The sequence below is a fragment of the Dendrobates tinctorius genome, unplaced genomic scaffold, assembly GCF_039654945.1.
Source record: "Dendrobates tinctorius isolate UK_male_01 unplaced genomic scaffold, ASM3965494v1 ptg000075l, whole genome shotgun sequence".
Lineage (NCBI taxonomy): Eukaryota > Metazoa > Chordata > Amphibia > Anura > Dendrobatidae > Dendrobates > Dendrobates tinctorius.
Window position 1 is genome coordinate 25,484,573 of NW_027361743.1, and position 21,540 is coordinate 25,506,112.

Genomic DNA, 21,540 nt, shown 5'->3' on the forward strand with positions numbered 1-21,540 from the left:
TTAGGAAGGTGACCGAAGAACAGTTGGCCTTAGAAGCGGAGATCCTGAGCCTGATAGACAAGCGGGTACTTTTTACGAGGTCCCACACACACAGGAAGGAAGGGGGTTCTATTCACCCCTTTTTCCTGATAAAAAAAAACGGATCAATCATTCAGGACAGATAAATCTGTGACAGCCAGTCGATGGATAAGAAACCAGACCTTCAAGATGGAGTCAGTGGCTACGGCCGTGAAGCTACTACATCAAAATTGTTTTATGGCCGTAGTCAACTTAAAAGATGCATATTATCATATCCCTATCCATCCAGATTACCAAAAATACTTGAGGGTAACGCTTCATATCCAAGGCGTACTGAGGCATTTCCAGTTCAGAGCTCTTCCATTTGGCATATCCATAGCCCCGAGACTTTTCACCAAGGTCATAGTGGAGGTGACAGCCTTTCTCCGGATTCACGATACGGTCATAATACCATACTTGGACGATTACCTTATAGTGCGCAGCTCAGAGGACCACTGCACGGCACAGTTGAGCCGGGTGACCGACACCTTGCAAGAATTAGGGTGGATAATCAATTTCAAAAAATCGAAATTACAACCCCTAAAAAAACAGACCTTCCTGGGATTTATACTGGATTCAGAAAGGCAGGCGTGTCTGCTCCCAGAGTCCAAAATAGAGAAGGTACAGAATCTGGCCTTGGCGGCCCGAAACCAACCATGTATGACATTGAGAAGGGCAATATCCCTACTAGGTACCCTAACGTCCTGTATTCCGGCAATCAGGTGGGCTCAATTTCACACCCGACAACTCCAGGGGGAGATATTATCAGCACAAAGATCGCTAAGAGGCCGTTTAAAAGGAAAGCTGGAGCTTTCCGTAAAAACCAGAGACTCTCAACTGGTGGCTGGACAGTACAAATCTGACCTCAGGAATACCGTGGGACAGACAGATGACAGATGTGATTTTAACAGATGCAAGCTCCTCGGGGTGGGGGGCACACCTAAGGGGCCTCATAGGCCAGGGCTCCTGGACACCTCAAGAAATGGAGGCATCTTCCAACCTAAGAGAACTGTGGGCAGTGAACAAGGCCCTAAGTCACTTCATTCCGCTACTTCAGGGTCGCAATGTACGCATCATGTCAGACAACGGGGTAACAGTGGCATACATCAACCAGCAAGGAGGGACAAGATCACACTCCCTAATGAAAGTGGCGAGCGACATTCTGAGCAGAGCAGAGGAACACCTACACTCCTTGATAGCCTTACACATAAAAGGGGCAGAAAACATAGAGGCAGATTTTCTGAGTCACAATACCCTGAGGCAAGGAGAATGGGTGCTAAATCGGTTCATTTTTCATAAAATAACGCAGCTCTGGGGAAACCAGTAATAGACCTCTTTGCCAACAAGCACAACAGGCAAACAGGAAGGTTTTGCTCTCTAAACCCGAGGGAAAAGCCATGGGCAGTGGACTCTGCACATCCAGTGGAACTTCAGGCTAGCTTATGCGTTCCCCCCAGTGGCTCTGATCCCAACAGTTGTCAGGAAGATCAGAAACGATCAAGCCAGGGTGATTCTAATAGCCCCGTTTTGGCCAAAAAGGCCCTGGTTTTCTTTACTACAAAGAATGTCCCTCTCCGATCCATGGGTTCTGCCAGAAATCCCGGACCTACTAGCTCAAGGCCCAATATTCCACGCTCAGGTCAAAGGATTCCATCTGACGGCGTGGAATTTGAAAGGTCGCTTTTAATGGATAAGAGGGTTCTCCCCCGGGTTGGTGGCCACACTGCTAAAGAGTAGGTAACCAGTGACGACTAACATCTACGACAGAACATGGAATAAGTTCCTACAATTCCTAGGTAAGCCGTTAGAAAAAGAACCCCCAATTAGTGCCATCCTGGAGTTCTTACAATCGGGGTTGCAGATGGGGTTAGCGGTGAACACACTTAAAGTTCAGGTGTCTGCACTAGGGGCTCTCTACAACTGCAAATTGTCATCAAATAGATGGGTAGCCAGATTCATTAAATCCTGCCATAGAGCTAGGCCTATCCCAATACCCAGAATAGCCCCCTGGGATTTAAACCTAGTGCTAGAAGCCCTCATAAAGGAACCGTATGAGCCGTTACACCAGCTACCCCTAAAGTTTCTGACCCTAAAGACGATCATTTTAGTGGCCCTTACGTCAGCCCGCAGAATAAGCGACTTACATGCTCTCTCTGTAAATCCACCTTATACACAAGTTTTTCAGGATAGGGTGGTGTTAAGAACAGACCCTGCTTATCTGGCTAAGGTAGCATCAGATTTACATCGGGGTCAGGAGATTGTCCTCCAATCCTTCTGCGAGAATCCAAAATATTTGGGGGAGGAAAAATTCCATAGTTTGGATGTTAAGAGAGCTCTATTAGAATACATATGTCACTAGCCAGTGGAGGAGGTCCCAGTCCCTATTTGTGGCTTTTCAGGGTGCCAGGAAAGGCTATGGGGTTTCGAAAGGGCCTATTGCTAGATGGATTAGGGAGGCCATTAGTATAGCCTACTCAGCTAGTGGTATCCCGATTCCTGACGGCATCAAGGCTCATTCCACCAGAGCTGTGGCGACCTCCTGGGGTGAAAAGGCAGAGGTATCAATTGAACAGATTTGTAAGGCCGGTACCTGGGCCTCACCCTTTCTCCTTCTTTAAGCACTATAGATTAAATCTATCCTCCTCTGCTGACCTAACCTTTTGTAGAAGGGTGCTGCAAGTGGTGGTCCCTCCCTAAGGTGTTTCGAAGTCTCCAAAAATCTCTCAGGTGTGCTGTCATGGGTGAAGGGAAAACCACCATGGTTACTTACCGGTAGCCGGTTTTTCCGGAACCCATGACAGCACCCGTATATTCCCCCCCCTTTTTCACCGTATGGGTGTGCACAGTTAGTAGGGTGCTTTTGAGTGATGTGTTGGATTAACATGTACTAACTGGGAAGTCCTCTCAAAGCTCTGTAACTCAAGTGAAGCGGGGGATAGGTGCTGATCCTTATGTCTCAGTAGGCTCCTGTCCTGGCGGGGCGGATCCCTCTCTCAGGTGTGCTGTCATGGGTTCCGGAAAAACCGGCTACCGGTAAGTAACCATGGTGGTATCAGCAAATACTGGAGGCAAATTTGCAATCATGAGCCCAGAAGCTGCACATGGGACGTACATGGACCTTCCAACATGACAACAATCCAAAACACAAGGCCAAGTCGACCTGTCATTGGCTACAGCAGAACAAAGTCAAGGTTCTGAAGTGGCCAGCACAGTCTCCGGGCCTCAATATCATTGAGCCTCTCTGGGGACATCTCAAGTGTGCAGTTCATGCTAGACAGCCCAGGATTTTACAGGAACTGGAGGCTTTTTGCTAAGAAGCGTGGTCAGCTTTATCATCTGAGAAAATAAAGAACCTCATCCACAACTACCACAAAAGACTTCAAGCTGTCATTGATATTAGAGGGGGCAATACACGGTATTAAGAAATGGGGTGTGTGAACTTTTGGTCTTAGTCATTTTGGCTTTCGTCTCGCGACTCGACCATGCAGCCCGTTTTTCTTCAAGTGCCTCCTTATTGTGTATCTTAAAACAGCCACACCGCTAGTTTTCAGAGAGTCCAGTATTTAAGCTGATGTTATTTGTGGGTTTTTCTTTGCATCCCAAACAATTTTCCTGGCATTTGTCATAGGTGAGGATGTTACCTTTAGTAGCCATTCAAACCCATTTGTGTCAACTACTGTGCATGTTATCAGGCCAAAATCACCAGGGTATGTGAACTTTTGATCAGGGTCATTTGGATGTTTTGGCTTGTCATTATGATTTAAAAAGAGAAAACACAGTAGTTTGACAATAAATGGCTTCACCAACCACTAACCATGAGTGGAAAAAACGTTTTGGTATTATCATTCATATTCTCTGTAAAAAGGCCAAGAAAGCAAAAATTCTGGCTGGGTATGTAAACATTTGAGCACAACTGTAAGGGTGTGTGCACATGCTGCGGATCCGCAGTGATTTTGGTCCTGCGGATCCGCAGCAGTTTTTGCTGCGGTGTACAGTACCATTATAACCTATGTAAAATGAAAACCGCAGTGCAGACGCTGCTGAATTTTCCACTCGTTTTTTCTGCGGTTTCAAATCCGCAGCATGTCAATTCTTTGTGCGGATTCCGCTGCGGTATGGCACCTGCTCCATGTCAGGTGTCAACCCGCAGGCAAAACTGCAGAAACACTGCAGATAAACCACAGATCTTTTGACCTGCGGTTTTCATCAAATCCGCGCTGAAAATTCTGCAGAGCAATCCGCAGCGTGTGCACACACCCTAATAGCGCAACAGATCAATATTTATACATTATTTTTTTTGTTCCAAATAGTTTGATTAAACTGCTCTTCTGTACCTTTTTAGCCACCTCTTTCCAGACTGTGCTACCTAACTTTTTACTGTATTTTTATTTTTTATTTTTTGTATTTTACAGTCCGGCTGGAGGATGTCAGAACTGGACTATAACAGCTTGTGACTACGTTAGACAATACCTTATCGGAGCCGTCGTCACTTTGATTATTGAAGTCAGTACTGTTAGATAAATAGTTCATTAAAAAACAAAAAAAACCCCGAACATAATGATTTGAATACCCTGTAGTAAATAAATGGCATAGTGCATGAAAATAATATAGGGTAATTAGTTAACATGTTTTTTGATCAAAAAAATGCAAAAGCCATCCCACCACTTCATGGTGACCCTAATTGGGACGGTCCTAACTCTAATATTAAAAACCTTACCGTTTGTCAAGTTACATGCATGTGGATAAGGGCTGAGAAGACTTAGATCCAGATAGTAGACACACAGCCATTGGGAACCACCTCAATATAATGTCCAGCTCTACGAAAATGCAGGCTACACCTTTATATGCACATGGTGCAAACAGACTGAACAAAATTTGAAGATCTGAACTGGGATACAGTTCATTAGTTTGTCCCAGAAAGACTAGACCGCAAGCCAGTTTTGTTTTTGTTTTTTTGTTGTTTTTAAATTAAATGAGGAGTCAAAGTTTTCAAAAAAAAGAAAACTGCATTTCCAAGTAGTATTAATTTCCATAAAGATGAATATAATGTGTTTTAAGAATTAAAACATACTTTAAAGGGGTTGTATAGCCGTCATCAAAAACTTTATAGGTGGCATAGGCCTCTTTCACACATCAGTTTTTTGCCATCAGTCACAATCTGTCGTTTTGTTAAAAAAACGGATCCTGTGTAGATTGCAAAAAACTGATGCACTGGATCTGTTTTTTTGATGGATCCGTCACAGCAGCCGTAGAAATTCTAAAGGAATAGAATTCGAGAGAGAATTTTAATCTGCCAGAATGGCTTTTTTGGTTAAATTAAAGGAACAGAAATGATTCCGGGCACGCTGAGATGCAAATAAACGGAATCCAGCGACAGATCCTGCGCCCATAGGCTTCCATTATAGCCAACGACAGATGGCGCTGGATCCGTCGCTGTCTGACTTTTCGACATACACAAAAAAATGTTACTATGTCGTTGTATACAGCCAACGGACACTGAATTTCCGACGGATCCGTCGAAAGACGGATGAAACGTGTGGCCATCCGTCACAATCCGTCGCTAATACAAGTCTATGAGAAAAAAACAGATCCAGCATCATCATTTGCTGGTTCCGTTTTTTTCATAAAACGACGGATTGTGACTGATGGCAAAATGATGTGTGAAAGAGGCCATAAATTAAGCATTCCTGCTGTCACCTCCAGTGCAGATCACAATGATGGTCTTCCTCAGAGTTTGAAACAATGGCATTCCAATCATTCGTCCTCAGAACTTGAAGGTGGGTGCAGGCGACAGGTGACTGAAGTAACATCTCATAAAAGGAGTAGGGGAGGTGGAAACAGCCGAGTTGTGATCATGCATGCATATCCATGTTCTCAGGCACAGATATTTTCTTGCTCTTTGTGTCATTGAGATCTGGGATGACCAGCATTCTTCAAGAACTGGAAGGAATCTTACCCAATGAAAAAGTTTTATGCCACTGGTCCTTGACAAACTAAAAGGCTTATTCAACAACAATTCCCTTAATTGAATAGAGACAAACGCATTTGGATGTTGAGTTGTTTTATGAATGGGTTTTTTCCACTAATGTCCTACCTGTAATAAGATGAAAACTTTCTTTTACAAAAGTTATTTGCATCGGATGTAGTAGCTGTGCTCGCTCATGTATTGTAATTTTTCTGTTGGCATATTTTGTTTTTCTGTTTGGTTAATAGTGATTTTCTGGTGCGCGATTAACATTGTATTAGCATCAAGTCTCCATTTTAATATACTGTATTCCTCCATAGGACAATGCTTCACATTGGCCTTTACCAGTTAGAATATTAATCAAGAATGAAGCAGGCAAGAAGGTTGACGTCTCTGAAACTTTGGTTACAAAAGGATTAGCGCTGAGAGATCGAAGGTCTGTACACAGTAGTTGTAATGTCCCAACTATGTTGTTGGGTGTCTTGGGACAACGAGCTCCTTCCCTAACACTAGGGGTGCCCTAGCTCGCCCTATTCCCCGGATTATTTCTGATTGTGAAGACGCTGGGGCCACGTATCTTGCCTTAGCTCCTGAATCCACCCTCAGTCTGTACCCTTCCCCCACCCAGGGAATATCATGGGGTCACCCCCTTAGTGTCTGTGGACCACATCCGTAACTCAGAGCAATAATTCTCCATCAGCTAGTCTCCCTGCTGAAGCTGATGTAGTGTTTACTCAGCCAGGGCAACTCGGTCAGGGTCGTCTTATATAAGACCCAGCGCCAGAAAAAAATTCTTCCACTGTCTGGAGCGACTGGGCGTCAAACAGGAGAGAATGCCCACTCTTTGTGGTCACCCTGAAGTAGAGGGATTATTATCCCCACCCATTGCTTCTCGGTTCCCGAGGAATAAGGACGTAACCTGAAGTATAGTTTAGAGGCCTCTCTGAAAATGGCAAACTTGTCACGCCCTCTAGAAACCTGTCAGGCAAAACGATCTTGGACCTCTACTAAGGGTTGCCTGGGAGTCACAGTCCCCAAATCTGGTGTGTTAGGGTGCTCTAAAACGACAGTGCGTAGCTCTGCTACCTCCAGGCTGAGCTGCTGCTGTTGCCCTGTCAGAGCAGTGATCCATAATGGATCAAAAAATGATTTCGGTCAGAGCTAATGTCATGACTCTGTTGTCGGGTGTTCTAGGATCAGGGGTTCCTTCCCTGTCCCTAATGCTAGGGGTGCCCTAGCTCTCCCTGTTCCCCAGATTACTTCTGATGGTGAAGATGCCGAGGCCTCGTACCTTGCCTTAGCTCCTGAATCCACCTTCAGTCTGTACCCTTCCCCCCACCCAGGGAGAAGGGGATTAGTCGTGTACCGTAATACATCAACCATGCTAACAAGATAATATGAACACGGATAACTAAAAATGCAAATATACTCACAGAGACAAAAAAGGAATGCATCGGGGAGTAGCCATGCTGATTTACTAGGGGAACTAAAGTGAAGAGGAACAACTGCAGTGCGTTTTATTGTTTATTATTATGATAGCTCCATTTATTCCATGGCGCTTTACATGTGAGGAGGGGTATACATAATAAAAAACAAGTACAGTAATCTTAATACAATTCAAGACTGGTACAGAAGGAGAGAGGACCCTGCCCGCGAGGGCTCACAATCTACAAGTGATAAACTAATAAAAGTAAATCTCCTTTGCTGCTTCCCTCCATCTGTGCATGTCTATCACCTTAAGACCATTTTTCTATATTTTTTAGGGGCGCTTTTCCTTTTTCTTTTTCCTCCTCCAGCAGAATCTTTCTTATCTTTCATTGGGGAGTCAATAAACCATGGATGTACCCTGGTGCCAGTAGAAGGAGAACACTTAATTTATACACTTTTTAACCCTTTAGTTACCATCAATATGTCGTTTTACTGACCTAAGATATAAGAAAATAACATCAAACTGTAGCTGACAACTTTCTGCATCTGCCACTATAAGTGTTGGCACCGACCATAGCCGAACCACTTAAATGCTGCTGTCAATAGTGACTACAGCATTGAAATGTTTGAGCTTGCGAGGGCTCCCTCTTTAACTCCATTAGCATGCTGAGATCTTGATAGTGTAGTCCTGATGTTTGCCATGGCAGTTCATGGCCAAATAACTGCCTTAGAGTTTGCCGACTATAGCGGCCTGTTCAGAAGTTATAAAACTTTAGGTGGTAAAAATACACTTTTTCATTCCTGTCATGCCACTTTGCATTAATTCCTGAAAAGTACCTAAAGAGTTAATGAACTACTTTAACCCCTTTTTGACATTGGACGGAATAGTACGTCACCGCGATCAGCTGCGCTCACGGGGGGAGCGCAGCTGATCGCGGCCGGGTGTCAGCTGATTATCACAACTGACACCGCCCCCGGCTCATTAACCCCTGGCACACTGCGATCAAACATGATTGCAGTGTACCGGGGGCATAGAAAAGAATCGCGAAGGGAGAGAGGACTCCTTGTGTGCTTCCCTGAGACCCTCGTCCGAGGGCCTCCTCCTTGCAGGCCCCCGGATCCAATATGGCCGCGGGGTCCTGCAGGGAGGCGGCTTTCTCAGTGCCTGCTGAGAGCCTCCAGCAGTGCCTGTCAGATCGCTGATCTGACACAGTGCACTGCAAAGTGTCAGATCACTATAAAACTGTCCCACTAGTTAACCCCCTTAGAGAACCCCTTAAAGCATTGTTTTTTGCCTTTTTTTTTAACATCATACCGCCAATCAAAAAGTGCAATAACACGCGATCAAAAAGACGAATATAAATAAACATGGTACAGCTGAAAACGACATCTTGTCCCGCAGAATACGAGCCACCATACAGCTTCATCAGTGAAAAAATTAAAAAGTTATAGCTCGGAGAATAAAGTAGTTATTTTTTATATAAAATTATTTTTATTGTATAAAAGCGCCAAAACCTAAAAAAAGATATAAATAAGGTATCGCTGTAACCGTACTGACCTGAAGAATAAAACCGCTTTATCATTTTTACCACACGTGAAACGGTGTAAACGCACCCCCTTCCCTAAAAGAAGTTCATGAAACGCTGGTTTTTGTCACGTGCCCGAAAATGGTACCAATAAAAACGTCAACTCGTCCTGCAAAAAATAAGACCTCGCATGACTCGGTGGGTCAAAATATGGAAAAATTATAGCTCTCAAAATTTGGTGATGCAAAAACTACTTTTACAATAAAAAGCGTCCTTTAGCGTATGAAAAAATGGAAAAAATGATTTTTTTAATTGTACGGCTGTATGTTATAAACTTCTGTGAAGTCTTTGGGGGTTCAGACTTCACACTACGTATCTAGATAAGTTCCTTGGGGGGTCTAGTTTCCAAAATGGGGTCACTTTTGGGGGGGTTTCTACTGTTCAGGCACATCAGGGGCTCTCCAAACGCAACATGGCATCCGATCTCAATTCCAGGGAATTTTGCGTTGAAAAAGTCAAATGGCGCTCCTGCCCTTTCAATCTCTGCCACGTGCCGAAACAGTGGTTCCCCTCCACATATCAGGTATCGGCGTACTTAGGACAAATTGCACAATAACTTTTGGGGTCCAATTTCTCCTCTTACCCTTGGTAAAATAAAAATTGGACCTCAAAATAATTTTCTTGTGAAAAAAAGTTAAATGTTCATTTTTTTTTTTTTTAAAACATTCATAAAATTCATGTGAAGCACCTGAAGGGTTAATAAACTTCTTGAACGTGGTTTTGAGTACTGTCAGGGGTGCAGTTTTTAAAATGGTGTCACTTTTGGGTATTTTCTCTCATATAGACCCCTCAAAGTGACTTCAAACGTGATGTGGTCTCCCTGCATGTGGCAGGCGGGAGACCAGCGATCAGCTAGCTGGAGCTGGTAACCAAGGTACACATCGGGTATCTAAGTGCCGCGCGGCGCTTAGATACCAGATGTGTACCTTGGTTACCAGCTCCCTGCACCAGCGTGCTGGTAACTAAGGTACACAGTGGGTAACCCAACTGGCAGTGCATTGTTTGTAGGACACTCTAAGGCTGTGTTCACACGTTCAGGATTTTTCGCGTTTTTGCAGCGTTTTTCCGTGGCAAAAATTCTTAAAAAATGCATACATTAAGCATCCTATTAATAGAAAGAAATCCGCAATTTTTGTGCCCATGATTCGTTTTTTTTCCCACAAAAAAAAAAAACGCATTGTGGAAAAAGCACAGCATGTTCATTACTTTTGCAGAAAATTTGCGGATTTCATTGTATCAGGAAGCTCCGGTAAAAACTGCGAAAAATCCGCAAAAAAAATGATAAAAAACGCGAAAAAAAAGTGAATAAAAAATTGCACATTTCCTGGGAATGAGTCAGGTTTTTCTCAGGAAATTTCTGCATACGTGGGCACATAGCCTAATGTTCACACTTTGGTCAGCCATTGAGTAAGGCTAGTTTCACACTAGCGCTTTTGAGCCTGCGCACGGCCGCCGCTAAGCCCCGCCCCCTGCCACGCCTCCGCCGGTAGCGCGTCCTTCGTCCCCTATCTTTATCACTGGGGGCGCAGGCCGTGCGCAGTATGCGTTTGGCGGCGCATGCGCCTTTTTGACGGTGCGCCGAGCGCAACCAAACTGCAGCAGGTTGCGTTTGGCGCAGGTCGGCGCACCGTCAAAAGGACGCATGCGCCGCCAAACGCATACTGCGCACAGCCTGCGCCCCCAGTGATAAAGATAGGGGGTGCAGGACGTATGCAGCGTCATGCGCCGGTAGGCGGAACTACCGGTGGAGGCGCGGCAGGGGGCGGGGCTTAGCGGCGGCCGTGCGCAGGCCGTCGCTGCGTTCAAAAGCGCTAGTGTGAAACTAGCCTTACTCACATTGTGCTATCTCACACCAGTGTCAGCCACAGACATTTTTTTCTTGTTCCGTTACACACCTTTGTGGGCCAATAGTAACTTGGTAGGCATCGCTAATTTAATTAAACTGTACTAATCCAAACTGCCATCTCAGGTGACCAAGACAAGATGGTAAACCTGGAAAAATCAAAAAAATAGATTTCTTACACTGCTGTACTTGCTTTTTTATCATTTCGTCAGCATTTTTTCATCACCCATTGCTTTCAATGGGTGAAAAACACTGAAAGAAGTGACGTGCTTTATGTCCACAAAACCATGCACAGCACAAAATACTGATGACAAAAAAGTGTGCATGAGATTTCTGAAAACTCATACGCTTTGCTGGTGCTGTAAAATGCAGCTGAAAAAATGCAGCAAAACCGCCTAGTTTGAACATAACCTTAATGTTTTTGTGTGGTATGACTATCTGGATTAAGGGGATAATAATTCAAAGTTTTAAAATTGCTATTTTTTTTTTTTAAATGTCAAATTTCTGATATTTTTTACAAATTAAAGCAAAACATCAACTTAAATTCACCAGTATTCTAAAGTATAATGTGTCACAAAAAAACTATCTCAAAATCAATGAGATATATTGAAACATTTCAGAGTTATTACTACATAAAGTGACATGTCAGATGTAAAAAAAAAAATATTTATAGCCCAGTCACTTAAGGGGTTAAATAAAGAAGGCAGCTTTTCCTCAGTGAGCGGAGCCCTCTTGCTTGCACCAAACTGGTCAGTTTAGCTTAATGTTACTTAAAGGTCCCGTTACATTTAGCGATGCACCAGCGATCCCGACAACGATACGACCCGGTCAGGATCGCTGGTGCATCGCTAAATGGTCGCTAGTGAGCTGCCACACTGGCAGATCTTACAGCGACATCGCAGCGGTCGGTGGTCGTACTCACCTGTCACGCAGCGAGGGTGACGTCTTCCGCCTGCGTCCATGCGTCACTCATCGGTGCCAGCAGGAAGCCGGTGATGAGAAATGGACCAGGACCCTTTAACGGGTCTTGTCACATGACTTGGGATAAGAGCCAAACTAGAATCTCAATTTGCAGACACTGTTTGTTAGGCAATCGGCTATCGAACAGCCGGGAGTCATGCAGCCGCAGGGACTCGGAACACCTTATCCGGGCACGCCGAAGACACTCGGTTAGCACCCGAGTATGCTAGGATAATAGCTAATCCGAGCATGTTCGCTTATGACTACTTGTAATCTTTTTAAAGAAGCATAATATACATTGACTACAGGACCACTAATTGCAAAATGGTCTCCGAAAAATGCAGTGCTTCTCTCAAAGAGGTGATCTTCTGGGGAGGTTTCAAAGTCTATTTTTTTTTTTAAATGCTGTCAAAAAAAAAGTAATCACTGAAGTAATCTAAAGGCAGCGACTAACCTATTAGCCCTATATTTACCTACATGGGTGAAAAGATTGAAAGAGACCAAAAGTAATACATTCTCAGCTTACATAGAAAGGCGGGATTCACTTGCGTTTGGGTGGTCTGATTTCATTTTTATACTGCTTCTTCACTAAAGATTAAAAACGAATCTAAACTGAAAAAGTAAATTAATGTGTATGCACAATGTAAGTGCATATTAACACATGACCATTAACCAGAGAAAGCAAAAAACACAAATATCCTGAACTAAAAAGTAAAAAATAAACTGCAAATAATGCATAAAGGTAATAATAATAATAATAAGGGTATTTAGTAAACATAATTTTGATCAAAATAATGTACAAGCCATCCCGCCACGTCACGACAACCCTTGTGGGACAGTCCCTACTCTAGTATTTAAAACCTTTTCACTTGCCAAGTGATGTGAATGTGAACAAGGATCGAGCAGCTGAACCACTAGTAACAGCTTAGGCCAGGCAGGATGGTTTTCCCAGCTCAGAAAGAGGGTGGTCACACCCATATATGCAATGAATGCACAATGAAATGAATAAAAAACGAATCTGAACTGAAAAAGTAAGTTAAGTTTTAGTTCAGGATATTTGTGTTTTTTGCTTTTTGCTTCCTCACTAAAGATGCCTGAAAGTGTGCATAAAATGACCAACGTAAGTCATCTCCAGAGCAAGACTCTGTTTTGTGTAGTAATCACATTTTTCTAATTCCACCTAGACAAATTATAGAGTTGTCTCAACACTTCTCTTCAGGAGCGCTCCACTCCTCTACCACCCGGCTTCTTGCTTTGTAGGGGGAAAATGGGCTATTGCAGATTGACAATTCTGTCGATGGTCCAAAGTGAGCGTTTTTTTTCTAGGCTTCTGGCAGAGACCGCTTTGCCCTCTGCCTCATGGAGAATCTCCGTGGGACTGACTATGGTCAGACCCTGCAACATATAGCCAGCTTCAGAGTTTCGCAAGCGGGCTGTAAATCTTAATACGTGGGTAGCCAGCCTCTTTGAGACCACACTGTGGCCAGTAAGTTTGGCAATGGGCTGGGCACAATGGAATTACAAGTTCCTGTGTTCTTAAAAACAGGATTTTTAATAAGTCTACTGCAAAGTTGCTGTTTTACAAGCATTTTGCAATTTTATCCCCTTTACGTCTTGTTGGATATTGAATCAGACCTCTTTGTATTAGGTACAGAATTTGAACATTACCTTGCGTACAGTACATGTCTGCTTTTTTTTTCTTCTATGTATTACACACGATGAGCTTAACTTATTTTTTTTTTCTTTTTAAAGGATAAAAAAGCACAAGCCAATGTTAGAAACTACTGAGAAAAGTACAAGTATTTTGGATAACAGTGGTCTTCAAGAGCATGATACAGAGGAAGACGCTGAAATCGATTCACAGACAGACAGCATCAAGATCATAACAAGTGAGCAAAGTAATGCTGCAGTACCCGAAAAGCCAGCGATGGAGCCGATGGTCGATGAGCCGTACCTGCCTCCTCTGCTACCTGAAGAGAAGACCTTTTCAGCTAAAGTCAGTCATGTCAATGACGATGGAACCATCTATGTAATCCAGGAATGCTTGGGTAATGCTTTTTATTTTACAATGTAAAAACAATACAGCCAAGATGAGTTAAAGTGGATATGTATAATATATTTTTTCCATTCTACAAGACGGCACCACAAGAGAGGGGATCCGCCCAACAAGGACAGGAAACTTTCAAGATAAAAGTGGTGGCTCCTCCGCATCAGTTGGTTTCCTGTCCTCGATGGGGAACCCTCGAGATGAAAAGCTCTTGAAGATTCTGGAAGAAAGAAGAGGATGCCTGGGTCGGGTGATTACGGGCAGGCACCGGTCTGCTACACCCGTCACCAGGTACCGGTAGTCGCCTCGGGGGCCATATATTCCTATGCTCCCCCTGAGCGAGTGCATGGCCTCAGCCCGTGAGGCAGATGCCTGGGTGAAGTCTGGACCTCGGAGACCACGATACGTGTACCCTCCCTGTTGACCGTGCCCCATAGATATCCACGGAGGCTACTTTGTGCTCCCTCCCTGTTGACAACCAGTGGCCATGCAGCCCGTGAGGCACATCGGTGCCCGGGCAGATGAAAGTCTCCTCGGAGGACCCTTTGGGGATCCCTCCCTGTCGAGCGCAGGTCTGACACCGGGACTGCCCAAGAAGAGTACCTGCACAGTGTGGAGGGTTCCGCAGATGACCAGGTTCATGGGGGCCGCAGGTATGATGGCGGCAGCAGCACGTGTCATGGTTATAGCAGCATGGGAACGCTGCGGTGACCGGGACGCGTATCGGAAGGGGAAAAGCCGGGCACGTGCAGCTAATGGGGACACCTGAATGCGGCGGTCGGAGCTGGGAGCGCGCACCGGAGAGCAGGCAGCGCGTGATCCAGCAGTGAAATCTGGGTGCACGCACCGGACACAGTCCGGGTGCGCGCGGACACAATTTTCAAGCTGGCATAAGGAGCGCGCACTGAAGGTGCTCCAGAAGCAGAAGTGCAGCAGCCTCAGGACAGTATGTCGGCAGCAAGTGCCGGGGGCGCCGGCACCCGAATGGGAGACCAGCCCGCAATCGCAGGTCATGGGTCATGCATTCAAAAAAAAGAAAAAAGTGCTGGCAGGGGTCACCAACCATTCTAGGTTGAGTGTGACTGTTCTCATCTGAAAGCGGCAACAGCTAACTTGTTAAGATTGAGAGCCTTTTTCGCCAGAGCACTTACGCCAGGAGATGCAGGAGTGGCGGTCTCGCTCAGATGAGAGGAGCCAGATGCGCCATATCTACAGTGGAAGCCGCTCGGACAGCGTACGGGAGGATCAACATGGTGTTAAAAAGGAGGGTCCACAGTTCCGATGGGAGACGTGTACAGACCAGTCAGCCTACAGATCCGGTACCCATCCTGTGAAGCGTCCGAGTGGTGAGTGAGCTTCGAGAAAGTCCAGTACGATAATGTCTGTTCTCTTTCTCTCTCTTGTCTCCTCTCTCCCCTCTTTTTACATACATTGGTGGGGTAGAGCATTGGAGGTCCCTAAAAAAGGGGTAAATCGAAAGCTTGGAATATTACTTATACAAAAAAGTCCCTTAGAAATAAGAAGTTGTGTCGGGCCTGTAATGATAAAACAGTAGCGGAGAAGACACCCTTTTTGCTGAGAGCTAGAGATCCCTGTTCCAGTCAGGACTTCATAGGGATCAGAGGAGGACTCGGCTAAATCTCGTTACTAAGAAAGTAGCGTTCCTAGTAGAGGATACAGTACAGACAAGCTTACTAAAGCAGTACGGCATACCATGGGGCTGGTAGATACGAAAATCATATACGAGACTTATGTTCGACAGCTTTTTATAAGGAAAACGTAGAGCCTTCCCTATTTACTAACAGTGGCAAGGACTCACTAAAAGGGAATGGGAAAAACCAGAGAGGTAGTCCCAGATAATCAATTCCCTGAAAAGGAAATATCTGCTTGAGGAAGAAACCTCCTCATCCTGGGATGAGGCTTCAAAAATTGACGTAGCGATCTCAAAGGTCACCAGAAAGTCCTCCCTGCTCCTTAAAGATGTAGGTTCCCTGAAAGAACCTCTGACAGACAGATAACTGTCCTAAAACAGCCTGGGAGGCCTCAGCTGAAACACTTAGGCCGGCCATCGCGGCCACTGGTGTGGTTAGATCCCGTAAGATATGGGTTAATAACCTGGAGGATCAGCTAGAGCAAAGAGTCCCCAGGGAGACTATTCTAGAGGCAATACCGGCCATAAGAGCAGCGGCAGTTTTCCTAGTTGAGACTTGCAGGATTCCGCAAGGCTATACAGCAAATTAGCAGCTTTGGCTAATATAGGACGCCGTGAAGGATGGCTTAAATGCTGGCCGGGGGACACACAAAGATGTAACTCTGCGCTTTACCGTGTGACAAAAATTTCCTATTTTGGTCAGACATTGGGTGACGTATTAGGAAAAACCGACAACAAAAAAGATTTTTCCCAGAAAACAGCCATGTCAGGCTTTTTTCGGCGCTCCTGTTGATAGGGCCGGAAATCCAAGAGATGGCAATAAAAGGATCAAGACAGAAACAACTCTGACTAGCGATCCAAATGTGGGAGAGACTTCTACTTTAGCAAGCCCTCCAAAGACACCAAAAAACCCTTCCAGTGACAGGCCTTCTCAGGTGCACTGCCTCCCAGCTTGGGAGCGGATCTCATCCAGCACCTCGATCTGACAAATTGGGGGTCAGGTCTGGTATTAAGGTTCCACCACTGGCCTCCACGAGGATAGGCAGTCCTCTCGAGAAAGACAGTCTGGAAGGTGAAGCAATCTCACTCCTAGACAAACAGGTCCTGGAAAAGTTTCCGGTAGTAGGATGGGGTTTTTACTCCCCTCTATTTAAAAAAAAACAAAAAAAAAACACCCAGATAATTCCTGGAGGACAATCATAAATCATAAAAGACCTCAACAGGTATCTGATAATCCCGTCTTCCAGGGTGGAGACGATATGGTCTGCAGTGGACCTCCTCCTTCCTCAGGGTTATATGGCAGTCCTGGGCCTCAAGATCGCTTGTCACCACATTCTGACCGGCAATAAGGCTGCAAATGTCACAGACTGGCAGTCAAGATGAGGTCTCAGTGGTCTCACTTTCAAAACGAGACTCTTCCCTTTGGGGTAGCAATAGCCCTCGAGTTTTCACAAAGATTAATTGCAGAAGTCACAGCGCACCTTAGAGAAAAGATACTCTGATGATACCATATCTGGACAACTTCTTGATAGTGGGAAGAAGTCTCCCTTACTGTCGAGAACAAGTCAGAATAGTGATGGAAACACTACAGACGCTTGGGGGGGCAATTGAACCTCAAAAAAATCCAAACTGGAACCGAAAAAAGAGCCAAAAATGGCTCTGTGAAGGCCCATGTCTGTATTGGAGTCCCTCACCTCCTGCATACTAGCAGTGAAATGGGCCCAGTTCCACACAAGGGAACTATAAAGGTGTGTGCTACAGAACAATCGGGGACGGTTAGAGCAGAAGCTCACCCTCCAGACTTTGTACTCCAGACACTCAGGTGGCGGTTACAGATAGTCATCTCCGAGGGGAGTACCCGACACACACACAACCTCCAAAGGGGTCACAACGCATGACACATTATGGCTCCAGGATCCCTAGGCTAAGGAGGAAAGGAATCTATCCTCGAACGATTAAGAACTTCTAACAAATCATAAAAATGCTTAAGGAATTGGTACCTCACTTAAAGAGGGCACCATGTGAGAGTCCTATCAGACAACCAAGCAGTGGTTGCATATGTAAACCACCAGGGAGACACCCGTTCTCAGTCCTTGATGCAGATAGTCACCGGCCCTTTTAGGCTGATGGTGACTGCTCTTGTCAAACGACCTCCGCTAAACAGCTTGCGGCCAGATCATGACTCTGGCAGAACACCAATCCCTCTCATTATCGGCCCTACATATCCGAGGTATAGACAACCTGAAGGCAGACTGTCTGAGCAGGAACCACTTGAGGCAAGGAGAATAGTACCTAAAAGAATCCATTTTTTAACGGATAAGGACACATGTGGGGAAAAACCCAGTATAGATCTCTATGCCTCAAAAAAGCCAGCAGGAAGATTCAGAAATTCTGCTCCCTAAGTCCAGCACACAGACCATTGGCAGTAGACGCCTTCAGGATAGAGTGGACATCAGGTCTCCTGTACACCTTCCCTCTAATATACCTCATACCAGCGGTTCTGAGGAAGATCAGGGAAGACAGAGCCAGAGTGGTTATGATAGTTCCCTTCCGGCCGATAAGGCCATGGTTCTATTATTGACTGAGAGTAATGTCAGTGACAGAGGTCTAGGGCCTTCTAACACAGAGTCCCTTCAATCACCCTCAGAGATCCGGGCTGCAGTTGGCAGCCTAAAATTTAAAAGGTCACTACTAGAGGAAAAGGGATTCTCAGCAGCGTTAATATCCACCTTACTCGGTAGCAGAAAACCAGTGACTACAAAAAATTTTGTAGGAGGATATGTAAAAAAATTGTTATCTACCTCAGACCCAATACGGGAAGGAAAAGTCCCGATAGTGGCAATACTGGAATCTCTGCAGATAGGTTTAAGATTGGGGTTAGCTGTCAGTACCCTCAAAGTACACATCTCAGCCCTGGCAGCCTTATTCAACTGCGACCTGGCAAACAATAGGTGGGTGACCAGGATTATCCAGGCCTGTACTAGAGCTGACTCTGTCCTGTCCCCTACTCCTCCTCCCTGGGATCTAAATTTGGTCCTATCATCCCTGACAGAGAGTCCGTTTGAACCACTAAACACAACATCAGATAAAGTGTTAACTTTAAAGACAGCCTTATTAGTGGCACTCACATAGGGCTGTAGGTTGAGAATTTACTCGCATTTTCAACAGACCCTCCCTACACTCAGGCCATGGACAATAGAGTGTGTTAAAATTAGATCCAGCACACCTTCCCAAGGTGCTATCAAAATTTCAGAGGGCTCAGGAGATAATCTTTTGATCCCTTTGTTCTTACGGAACTACCAGAAGGAGGAGAGGCATCATTGCCTAGATGTGAAGAGATGTCTCCTGCAGTATTTAGTGATAACAGGACCTTGGAGAAAACAGAAGGCCTTATCTGTCCCATTCCAAGGGGCAAGGAAGGGCCTTAAAAACCTCTAAACAGACTATAGCTAGATGAGTAAAGAAGGCCGTTATGCTAACACATAGCAGTGCAGGCAGGGCTATTCCAGAAGGTATAAAAGCCCACTCCACGAGGGCCATGACGACGTCCTGGACGGAGAGAGCAGACGTTCCCATTTACCAAACCTGTAAGACGGCCACTTGGTCCACTCCGTCTACCTTTGTCAAACATCATAGGTTAAGCCTATTTGTATACCTCTGATCTCACATTAGGGAGAAGAGTGTTATAAGCAGTGATCCCTCCCTAAGAGAATAAAATCTCTATAACTCTCTCATGGTGCCGTCATGTAGAATGGAAAAACACAGGTATTACATACCTGGTAATGTGTTTTTTCATGAGACATGACGGCACCCTTATAATCCCTCCCTATTGATCATATCATTAGTGGTATGCATTATTAGCATTATGTTGAATCTATTTTTATTGAAAAACAAAAAGACAAAAATAACATACAAGACATCAAACATTGTACACCATGCCGTGCAAGGTCGCAGTATAGTCAGCCTTGTATAAGACCGAAACATCTTCTGAGACGGGCGTGTTACGTCTCAGTAGGATGAATGTTGGTATAGGGTTCATATGCACTACCATGTACAAGAATCAATCCAAGTAATTGGCACTATAGGTTGATAAACTCAACTATATAAACATTCGTTATACATTACTTATGTTCAATGGAACAGACTGGGGGGTGTCATTCCTCCCCAAGTATCATCTGGTACAGTAGTAGTATGTAATGGTCAGACGCAAGAAAACAATAATTGTAAACATACGTAGCAACATCTTTCCAGGTATCAGCAGAGGTGTACTTCAGAAGAAAAAGAAGGAAAGAGACAAGAAGGGGGGGGAAAGAGCACAAAGGAGGGTAAGGTGGGAAGATTAGGGGTAATAGGTTTTCAACCACGTGTCTGAAACATATGGGAGGGCGGGAACAAAAAAAAAGGGGGGGTGAGCGGACACCAGAGCTCCACACCGACCTCTGAGGCCTCCTCAACGAGTTGAGATAGTTCGGTAGTTTCCTTGAACATGATCCAAGACTGCCACACTCGGATCAAGCGGATGTTGTCACCTTCCATTTCAGCCATTAGTTCTTCCTTACGGAAGATGTCTGCGAATTCCGATACCCATTCCGCCATAGTTGGCGGTGTCACAGTGCGCCAATGGCGTGGAATTACCATGCATGCCGCGGTGATACAGAACCGGAGAAGGCTCCGTTTCTGAGTGGATATGGGTCCCGGAAGGATCGAAAAGATGGCAATTTGTGGGGAGGGGGGGACATAATCACCAGAAATTCTATGATAAGCCGCGAACACCTTCCAGAAGGGTCGTATAGCTGGGCACTGCCACCATATATGGAATAGTGTGCCTCTTTCGGTTCCACACCGCCAACAGGTGTCGTCTACTGACGGGAAAATGGACTTCAGTCTGACGGGACAGATACCATCTGGTCAGTATCTTAAAATTTTTCTCCTGTGCGCCCCCAGCCGGGGACATTTTGTGTGCGAAAAGGTAAGCTTTATCAAGATCCTCAGCAGAGAATTTATATCCCATCTCCTCTTCCCACACTCGGATGTAACTCGGGATTGCTTCCGGGTCACCAGTGTGGAATTCCTTATGTAAAAGAGAAATCAGATGAGAGGGAGGGTCCTGCTGCTGTAGTAAATTTTCCAACAGTGTCATGGGGGGGCGACAAGTGCGGTCAACCATATGTCCCCGGACAAACGACCTCAGTTGAATGTATTCCATCCAGGAGAGCGCCCTAGTGGTAAACTGTTCCCGTAAAATTTCCAAAGATGGGATATCCCCTCCCACCAGAACCTGTTCCAGGCGTAAGTCAGTACTAATATGCCAACCCAAAAATTGGTCTCAGTGACGACCAGGAGGAAAATCTGGGTTGCCAAAAATTGGTGTCAACGGGTTCAGGGCGCTGATCAATTTCTTTTTAATTTTTAAACGGTTCCAGAGCTGTAGAGCTGCTCGCGCCAAAAAGCCTGTGGATCCCCCAGAGTCATCTGCAACAAAGTCATAACGTCGGATCCATGGGAGGTGTCATAGAGGGATATTAAAGGATGTCTGTTCCAGTTGAACCCATTGCTTGGAACGGTGGCCAAATTGCCAGTCGAATAAACGTACAAGTATGGAGGCCCAATGGTAGAGTTCTAGGTCAGGGAGGCCTGCACCGCCTCTGGATTTCGGGGTAGTCAGGATGGTATACTTTAGACGGGGCTTAGAAGTCTGCCAAATAAAACGGGACAGTGCAGATCTAATGGTCTGGAAGAATGCCTTCGGTGGTATAATCGGAACCGCTTGGAACAGGTATAAAAACCTGGGAAGAACATCCATCTTAAATGAGTTCATGCTGCCAAACCACGAGATGTTCTTTCGTCCGTACTCTCAAACGTTTCAGTGTCGATTCTAAGAGGGGCAAATAGTTTAATTTGTAAAGGTCTGTCATGTCGGAGGGAATTTGAACACCCAGATATTGGATAGCCCCGGATTTCCAACGAAAGGGGAAATTCCCCATGGTCCTCACAAGTTCTGCC

The 21,540-nt window shown here is 45.2% G+C and overlaps 1 protein-coding gene across 2 annotated transcripts in view; it reads left to right on the forward strand.

Annotated features, from left to right (window-relative positions):
• Nucleotides 1–21,540, forward strand: part of RNF17 (ring finger protein 17) — a 585,601-nt gene that overhangs the window by 423,645 nt on the left and 140,416 nt on the right. For both annotated transcript variants that reach the window (XM_073583105.1, XM_073583106.1), the window contains 3 exons: nt 4,470–4,560; nt 6,343–6,458; nt 13,592–13,887. In XM_073583105.1, coding sequence (XP_073439206.1) covers nt 4,470–4,560; nt 6,343–6,458; nt 13,592–13,887 — 503 coding nt within the window. The remainder of the gene's footprint in view (nt 1–4,469; nt 4,561–6,342; nt 6,459–13,591; nt 13,888–21,540) is intronic.